General features: G+C 27.9%; 2 protein-coding genes across 3 annotated transcripts; one reads left to right on the top strand and one right to left on the bottom strand.

Annotated features, from left to right (window-relative positions):
- Positions 1-553: 553 nt before the first annotated feature.
- On the bottom strand, positions 554-9646 carry LOC100168486 (solute carrier family 2, facilitated glucose transporter member 1). Of its 2 annotated transcripts, none has more exons than XM_008185517.3 (12): positions 9424-9646; positions 5965-6071; positions 5789-5893; positions 5500-5660; positions 2574-2698; positions 2319-2459; positions 2050-2187; positions 1750-1925; positions 1292-1510; positions 1104-1206; positions 867-1035; positions 554-751 (listed from the first exon to the last, which is right to left on the bottom strand). In XM_008185517.3, the coding sequence occupies exons 2-12, from the start codon at positions 6058-6060 to the stop codon at positions 694-696; spliced, it is 1491 nt and encodes a 496-aa protein (XP_008183739.1). In that variant the 5' UTR covers positions 6061-6071; positions 9424-9646; the 3' UTR covers positions 554-693. The 2 variants fall into 2 exon arrangements, with proteins under 2 accessions (XP_008183739.1, XP_029347317.1); XM_029491457.1 differs by lacking the exon at positions 9424-9646 and adding an exon at positions 8778-9095.
- On the top strand, positions 3104-5758 carry LOC100574236. The gene is made up of 4 exons (XM_003244935.3): positions 3104-3352; positions 3452-3707; positions 4634-5125; positions 5253-5758. Exons 1-4 carry the CDS (start codon positions 3108-3110, stop codon positions 5433-5435), a joined length of 1176 nt encoding a protein of 391 aa, XP_003244983.3. The 5' UTR covers positions 3104-3107; the 3' UTR covers positions 5436-5758.
- Positions 9647-10009: the final 363 nt, after the last annotated feature.

Here is a 10009-nt window from a genome sequence, read left to right as displayed (position 1 = left end):
CACACTCCTTGAGAGATAAGTGATAACAAATTATTATTGATAATAATTCCCGGCTATATTCTTGATAACCTATTTCAAATATTTGTCATTTTGTTATCAGTCAACAGAATTTATTCAATTTGATGTTGTTTAAATATTACTCTTTTTTATAGTTCAGTAATTATTTATTGTGTTTTTATTAATTATTATATTTATTATTTATATATTATTTTGGTTGAAGTAAAGACAGTAAAGTTTGTAATTATTTCTTATTATGAACGATAACAAACGTAAAAATAGTGGTTCGATTGCAACATTTTTTACTATTTCGCCCCCCCCCCCCCATAGACAAAGTCTGGAGACGCCCCTGTACCTGAATACATCTCGTCTCCATTTCCTGAGTTGATGTATACAATATAGGTACATCGACACAATTTGGGACGTAACAGAACAATTATCTCTCATATAGTATACTTATATGAAAAATATTCATCTTATAATTATCTGTTAAACTATATAGGTATACTGAACTTAATTAAATAAATCTTATAAATGTTAATGAATAAACATGAAAAATGTCGTATACATTTATATTACAATTTAAAATAGTTAAACTCTATACTCTTATTGTATACATCTTATATAGATGATAAAATCACAGGCAATAATAATTTTTAATACTATAGTAAAGAGAAATGAATAAAATCTCTGCTCTTATTCAGTATCGGTACTCTGTTGGCCTAGAGATTGCTTGGTTTCTGGAACCACTTTCCTGTACAGAATAATATGTAAAATATACATAAATAATATTACAACATATTACATGCATATTAAAATTTTAAAATTAAACCTAACCTATACTATACAAATTATTTGTAAACACTAACCATGTAAATATGATTAAAAAAACGGTGAATACGATGAATGGAAGAAAAGAGTATTGTTTGAGAACAAGGTTGACGAAAGGAAATGTAAGTCCAACCAAAAAATTTCCGGACCAATTAGCAACACTCATTGCTGACATGATAATAGGTCTGGGTCCAACATCGGTTAGTTCTAAAAAAAAAGGTTATCGGGTTATAATTGTTGATATATTAAATTTAAAAATAATATTTTTAACTCACCTGATCCAATAAAGAACGGGATTGGTCCTAATCCAAATCCATAGAATAAAACGTAACCAATAACAAATATTATTAACAAATAAGATATTCCTGGTATCGTACCCTAAACACATTTATTCTAAACGTTAATATAAATTATATTGAATAATCAGTAGGTTAATAACTTATACTATAATTGAAATCCTTACAATAGACGATAAAATCATTGAAATCATTAACGCCGTGAGCATAAATACACAAATAGTGCTGCTAAATAATAGCAATGTTTTTCGTCCAAAATTGTCAATGAATGTTGTTGATAAAATAGTTACAATGAAGTTTATTACTCCTGCGCCTAGATTTCCATATTGAGCACCAGCTGTGCTCATTCCTGCATTTCTGAATATTGACGTAGAATAATAAAACACCTATAATTATTTAAATAAAGTAATGTAATGTAGAAATATTAAAACGTTAAATAATAATAGGCGCATCTTGACTTTTGAAGAAGGGAAAACATAGGATAGGCAATAAGTTAGGGTAAAAGAATCGTTGGTCACTATGAAAAATGAAAACGAAAAATTCTGATAATATTGAAGGGGTACTAATGACCCTAAGTCCTTCCCCTCTTAGTAACACCAATGTTTATATAATATTAAATTATTACTGCATTAATTCCAGACAGTTGTTGACCCAACATTATTATGCAAGTAATTATTATGGCTTTACGGCTAGAAGGTTCATTGATAACTTTTCTCAGCGTCCACCTTTCAGAAGAAACGAGTAAATTTTCTAATTCCCAGCTTATGTCAGATATTGGCATTCCTCTTAAATTGCTTAGTTCTAAAAATCATGAATAAATTATGATATCATGTTTCTAAAAATAACAATTTTGTGTCTTATAACTGAATAGTTATAGCTTTATGAGTTATGAATTATGATTAACGTTTAAACAGTAGGTAAATACCTGATAATGCTTTGCTGTGTTCATTGCGTACAGTATACAAGTATTTAGGACTCTCGGGAATACATTTTAAAGTAGGGAGTGCTAATAATACCAAACCTCCATACAGACTAAATAAGTAATGCCACGATGATTCATTACCTAAACAATACAGGGAAGTCTATTAGTTATTAAAATTGTTTGATTACAATCATAATATATTTTTAATTTTTGAAAAATATATAATAATATTATTAAATTCATTCTTATCAATAACTACAATATTTACCAACCTAAGATATTTCCCAGGCCTAAAAACTGAGACAACACCACACCGAAGTTCAAGCCTACTGTAAACATCACACCAAATAAACCACTTTTATTGGCAGGTGACAACTCTAATAAATACATCGGTACCATTGCCATTGTGAGGCCTAGAACAAATATTTAATATGATGGATGTAATTTAAATATTATAATCAGTTGAAAAGTATATTGATATAATAATATGTGAAATAATATTCAAAACAACTAATGATAAGACTTACCGGCGGATAGACCAGATAAAAATCTTGCAATAAAAAATAATTCTACAAGGGCAAATGATTTAGAACTAAAAAAGAGGATACCAGATACTAAATTAATCAGGTATATAATTTGTAAGGTTCCTTTCCTGGAAAAAAAAACAAATTATATTATGTTAACTGAAGTTTTTTTTTATTATCAACTAATGATATTAACTATTTTTGTATCAGAAAACGCATATTGATATTATGTGTATACCAAGGTGGATATATATATATATACCTTGGTGTATACCGTTAATTTTTTATCATATATATGAGTGTTATGTATCTAGGATTCAAATAAACTACCGAAAATAAAACATATTTATACCTAATAGTTATATAGTCCCTATAGTTAATTAATAATAAGATTACGATTATCTGTTTTGTAACCAAAGCAACATTATATTAAGTAGGTGAGTCTATTGTCTAATATATTCAATAAATTTTTCAAAGTACATAAAATATGATGTGTTCAATTAGCACGTATTTTATATTGAAATTGATGATAATATTATGAGACTTTATTTTGGTTTATTCATAATGTATTATGCCAATATCATCGTTTTTTCTCAAAATATAGTACGCAACGTTTCAAATATTTTCAAGCCTCACATGTTAAATGGACATTATATTGAATGGCCGAATAACAAAACGGAAGCCAATTATTTACACGACAAACGCTGTATACCAAAAAATATAATTTTCACCAGGTTCCAAATTTGTGGAAATCAAGTGATTTTGGTTTCACCGCGTTACAAGTAAAACTCGTTTTTAATATCTTTTATATAAGCTAAAAAATAAAATAAAAACTACGAAAACGTCAATATTTAGAAAAACTATAAAGTCTAATGATTTAGGGAAGGTGTGCCATTTACGTTAAGTCAATTAATGCTCTACGATAAAGATGAATGTTACAACTATGTGCGACCGTTCCCTAACTTAGAGAAGAATGCTGCAGACGACAATAAATCCATTGTAAATGCCATAGACATATACATGGGTCAAAATGGTATAGTTTGGGTATTGGATATAGGAATTATAAATACCTTAGATGAAACTACAAAGACAGAATCCGATGCAAAAATATTGGGAATTGACTATGGAGATGGACGTGTAGGTTACAAAAATAACATATACAATAATATGTATAACTATTGTATCATAATAAATATAAAAGAAACAGATGGGCTGGTCGTCGTTCGCGATGTTTCAAATAATATCTTATTTGAAGTAGTTTATTTTTTGAAAGTTGGATTAAGTAATTATAAAATGTGTCAATAACGCCATAATTTTCTAATGCTCCACCATCCTCGAAATATTTACCTATATTATTCTTATATGTATGATTATAATTAATTATTAAATTAAAACACGTTACTGTCTTGTGTTAACTTAAGTTTTAATTCAAATAATATGTCTTTAGAGCGCATAGTATCATATATCTAGGTGTATCTGAGTGTTTCAACAAAAATAAATGTATTTTGATTAATCATTCATTCGCATATAATCCTAATCAAAGTAAAAAAATATGTTTTATGATTATAATTCTATACTTGGGCTGATAATTATTTAAATCTTATACAAATGCAGTGTTTAACCAACAACAAACTACCTATAATTGTTTACACCTTACTCATAAAAAAAATATCGCTTTCAATTCTTACGTTCAGATTTATTTGTTTTGTTTATGTCAACATAGTATGACATCATCGTATAGTGACTATACTATAGTCCCTAATACAATGCGGTTTGATTTCGTTTTTACTGTAGAAATATTTTTTGTCGTAAAGCAAATAGTATTTGTAATGTTATGCCTATACCATAAACAAAACAATAAAGGCAAACGTACCTATTGTACCAACCTATAGTACACTCTTATTTCATATTTCAATGATTAATATTTGCTTATCCAAATGTCTAAAATAAATTTTAAAAAGCCATTTTAATATAATATTACAAGCCAAGTTTTTAGTTTAATCCTTAACTCAGTACACAATTTTAAACATGATGTACTTATGTATTTTTTTGAATTATTTCAGATAGTACATAGCATACCGCTCAAACCGTTAATATGTCGCTCGCGCAGTCGACTACAATACTTAGTTGTGGAATATGATAATGTAAACAATGATAAACCAATAATTTATATAGGAGACGGAGGTACTCGTTCAATTATTGTGTGGAATGTTCAAGTTAACGAAGGCTACAGAGTAAAATTGCCATATTCTGCGACTACAACATGTACAGATTTTTCTACGGAAGATGTGTTTTACCTAGTCCTGATTGAAAATTTTAATTCCAATTACCTATATTTCACATATTTGTCGAGCACGGATATGTTTAAGGTACGCACCAAAGATTTACAAAAACGAATCAATCCAAAATGTATAATTGACGTTGGACGGAAACCTTGCAAAATGGCAGTTTTAGGAGCAGCATATGGGTCAATAATGTATTTCCGAATAAAAGGAATGAACCATTTATATAGTTGGGACACAAAAGAAAGTTTTTTAGAAGAAAACATGAAAATGGTAAATTCACACCAGCCATATTACATACCATATTAATGAATAATAATATAATAACATAATTTAATATATAGTTAATAACAGCAATATGATTGTCACTTGTCAGTATCAAAGGTAATATTAATTTTAGGTTAAGAAAAGTGTAGACTGCCGTACAATAACACATATAGACGTTGACAATGACGGTGTTCTGTGGAAGTTAGAGAGTAACCATGAAGATTACCTAGCTAACACGGTAGGGTGTTATGGAGCTAGCATAATGCTCTCACCTATAGTCGGGAAATCCGTACCTCCACAGCTGGATCAAAATTAATCGGCCGAGTAATATTGCACAACTATAAAAATGCGGCATTTAAAATAACTATAAAATGATTTACCTGCCCAATGCATTTGCTAATTTACCACCAGCTACACCACCGATAATGCCACCAATCAAGAATACGGAAACTAGTATAGACCAAAGGCCATCAAGTTGAGCAGGTGAAAATTGTACATAATAACGTTGTATGATCGTTTCATTACACCATTGTTTCAATATCTATAAGTTAAAATTTTTTTTTGTCATAGTCTGATGATTTTCGTCTTATCTCATTTAATATTAAACATAAGAATTTGAATAAAAACTTTAAAAATTCAGCTGCAGTTAAATTAAACTTGAACGCTTACTTCTGCAGGGGCATTTACTACTCCAGTGTTGTATCCGGCAGGAATTGAACAGCCTAAACTAGTACTTATTGTTGTTATGACTAAAATCCATGAAACTTTAGTTGTCTAAAACCAAAAATAAAATAAATTAATACATCAATATATTTGTTAAAAGTAAATTATTACAAATGTATTACTTTGTCAATGTGCTCTTGATCGCCTAGTAAGTAATTTGGATCTAGTTCTTTTTTCTGATTATAGTTATCCTTATTTATTACCATTTCATTTTCCATATTAGACGTTCCTGAAAAGTTTTGAATATCATTGTCTCTTATATATTATCAATTATCATAAGTAATGGTCAATTTAATAGTAACCATAAATCATTTTATATTTTTATTAAAATAAATAAATATTGGTAATGGGCATCATAATATACCTATAGGTACCAATAATATATTTAGTAATTTTTAATAAATGTGCCAGTTCATATAGGTATATTTATTTTTACCTTACAAAAATATTAGTTTTAATTTTATATACCTATAAAATTTTAGCCTTCAAAATCAGAGAGAAAGACAACAGACGTCAACGGCTAGTTAGGATAAATGTTCCATAATATCTTGTATAATATATAAGTATTTTAAGTGGTCGATTCGTAAACTAAGATTCGATTATAATATTATTATCATTATTCATTACCTATTATGTTATTATATCATGTGAAAACTAGGCGACGCAAATTTCTCCTATATATTATAAACTAGACATCGACGTTTACAGCTCTAATATTATTATACAAGAAGTGAGGACCGTGTATGCATGATAATAATATAATATGACAAAAAAATGTTTGTCAATAACTGTCAGATAGCTAATTTCGAGACCAACGAATAAAAAAACCATAGTAATAAATATTATATTTTACATTTATGGAGATAGTCTGCAGTATGAGTCATTTCATAAGTTATAAAATACCAAAGCGTTTGCGACTAAAACTATATTACGATATTATGATAGTTTTAGGTATACAATAACTGTAGCAAAACCGCTCAAAGTATATAAAAAAAAAATTAATGTCCCAATAGTAAAGTTTTATTGCTTTTGATTTTCCCTCGAGGATGTTCAGCGGAACGGCTGATGAGGCACACACACACGAGGTATTTATTATTATTTTGTTTTCAAATTTTTTTCCGCATTTCCGGGGAGGACGCGTGGGGACTTTATTATTTATTTGTTCGCTTATTTAATTATTTATTTGAGTGCGCGTTATTTATTTAAGTTCAATATCAGCAATCAGCATGTCATAATACATTTACCCATCTATATAATATAAGCATTCATTATTTATCAATGGTACCTATAGTACCTACCTATAAGATATTAAACCAAGTTTCCTGATAAGGACAATTACAGACACATTGCTACAATATCACAATTAAATATTATGTGGATATATTGTATTGATGCAGTGGTGTTCAGAGGAATTTTGAGAGCATAATAGGTATTCAGTTAACCAAAATACAACCAACCGACCACTTTTATATGTAAAAAACTATATTACCTATTTAAACTTAAATATTATAAAATATTGAGTAAATACCAACAAACTCTTAAAAGACGACAGATTTTGTCGGCTGGTCATAATGCCTGGTTTATTGATGATGAAAAAACAAAAAAAAGTAGTTCTTTCCAGTTATATTTGAATTTTTTTCATAATCACTATCAGCTATTATTATTTTGATTAAATCGCACATATCTATTGAATTTTTCATAAAATAATCAACAACAGCTGCTATTACCAAGTACCTCCATTATAAATGTATATGATTAGTATAAATGGCTTGCAAATTAGAAATAAATTATTATAATTTACATAGACTTCTATGTGATACTAGTAATTTACCCCGTCACCCCCAACCTAGAGGAAACGTGCTGTAGAATGTAGATGCATTACTAGGTATAACTAGTCTGTGCGTCACTGGAATGTAGCATTACACTCGACGAAGTTTAAATAGGTACCTATATGCTTATACAGCGTACTGCGTAGGTTAATTTAATACTTAAGTACATGGTTAACACTCGACTATCTTATCGTTCTAATAGCTAGTGCAGTAAGTTTACATTATAGACGTTGATACAGGTAATATGAAAATTCTTAGTAAAAATGACTCCGATAAGTATTATTCGTTTCAGTATTATTTTTAATAAGTGTCAATCACTTAAGAATATTCAAAACTTTTCCAAAATTATTAAAAACGTCTTTGAATGTCAAATTGAAAATTGAAAATATGACTTACGATTTGTACTTATAACCTATACATAATATATACCAGATACCCGGATTACCATCAGTAAGTCGTAAATCACAATATACATTTGCATAATATTTAAAAAAACAATTTCAAATTATTTAATTATAATAAACAGTATAATATAAACAATACAAATATATAAATGCAGACAAATGTACGTGTACATATATAATATAAGTCTATTAAAATAAACTATATAGTATCAACCATCAAAATATGTTAAACATGGGATGTATCCGTACATACGCATTACCTACTTATCATGCAAGACTAATTAAGTATTTTGTAATGTAATTGTATCATCAGAGATTTTTTTTTAGATCAGTTATACCTACCTGTAGGAGTGTAAAATATAAAATAATTGACAGCAAAGAAATGTTGAAACTACGTTTGATCCAAGATATCTCCTAACGTTATCAAAATAGGTTTTAAATTTTGACAACATTTGATAACCTTCATTAATTTTGCCCTAACCATAATATATGTATAATACCATAACATTTTTTATAGTAAATTACGGATAAGTTAGTCAAACCATTCTGAAAAAAAACCATTCATGAACATATAATATACATTATAATTATAGACGAATTATAGTATACATGTTATAAATATCAATTTAAAAGTAGACCAATTGGAAAATAAAATTATAAACTGTATTTTATTATTATTAGATGATTTATTTTAACACTTACCTGCCTTAGCGATAAGAAATTGCTTATTGAATAAAATTATCCTCATGTCTTTTTAAAATTTTTGACAAAACGTATCAAAAACTTTAATTGAGATATAAAAAAATGGATTACTAGGTATTAAGAATAATACATTACGAGGAATATACTTCAGTGATCCATACTTGATAAGGCAAAAGTTACTAGCAATGTCTGCGAATATCACAGCTAAACGCAAGGTATACATTCAAAAATAAAATCATTTTGGAAGTGCCTAGTAAAACATTATCTAGCCTGCCTATAATAAGAAAACATCATAAGCCAATTTTTTTACCTTCGCCGGATAGCTTTTAAGTTTAACTACCTATGTATTATGTTATTTATAAAACACATTTATTCATATAAATTGTATACAATTATGTTAGAACATTATTTGTACCTGTATAGTTACCTAAATTAAGTTAGATATAATACAGGTACAAAAATAGAGTGTGTAATGTGAACGTGTATGTACTATGTAGTTATAATTTATATCAAAATGATAAAAATATAACATAATAATCAAAATGCAGCCTATCATAAATAAATAATTTATTTAATTGTAGTTGTTGAAGCCTTTGATAAAAAAAAATCAAATTAATTCATTTACAGTAACATATTTTGCACTTACATGTGATTTGGAGTTGATATAAGCATGTGTCCAATTATCAGAGTAACTATAGTGTCTAGTAGGTAATTACTAATTTGGTATCAGAGAAAAATATTGGTGAAAAATCAATGGCTACCTATCAATAATTAGATAGCTATGATATATCCAGCCGCAAACTTACGATGTACTTTAAGACAATGCATTTGACACTACTGTACTCGTGAAATTATGAATGCTTATTGTTTAAGAACTCCAATTGAAGTGGGTTAAATCATGAGAGAAATAATTATTATCACATTTTATTTTTTTCAATGGCCTCGAGTATTCATCCATAATTAATATATTTCATAGGCACCTACTACAATTTATTTATTTACTAATCCACGAATTCCATGCAAAATAATAATAATTGTTACAGATTGACGAACATATTACCGGCTTGATTATTTATAACTGATACTAAACTATAATTTCGAAGTATTTTATTTTATTTTTACAACAACTTTGTTTCGAATTGTGCACGAATAATCGTATAAGAAACAAATCATAATTTAAATACGTAAAATATGAAATACTCTTTGGATTATTTCAATATTTCTAAATGGCC

This window comes from Acyrthosiphon pisum, chromosome A3 (assembly GCF_005508785.2).
Source record: "Acyrthosiphon pisum isolate AL4f chromosome A3, pea_aphid_22Mar2018_4r6ur, whole genome shotgun sequence".
Classification (NCBI taxonomy): domain Eukaryota; kingdom Metazoa; phylum Arthropoda; class Insecta; order Hemiptera; family Aphididae; genus Acyrthosiphon; species Acyrthosiphon pisum.
Note: the sequence above shows the minus strand (reverse complement) of the source record. Positions and strands in the feature narration are given on the sequence as shown.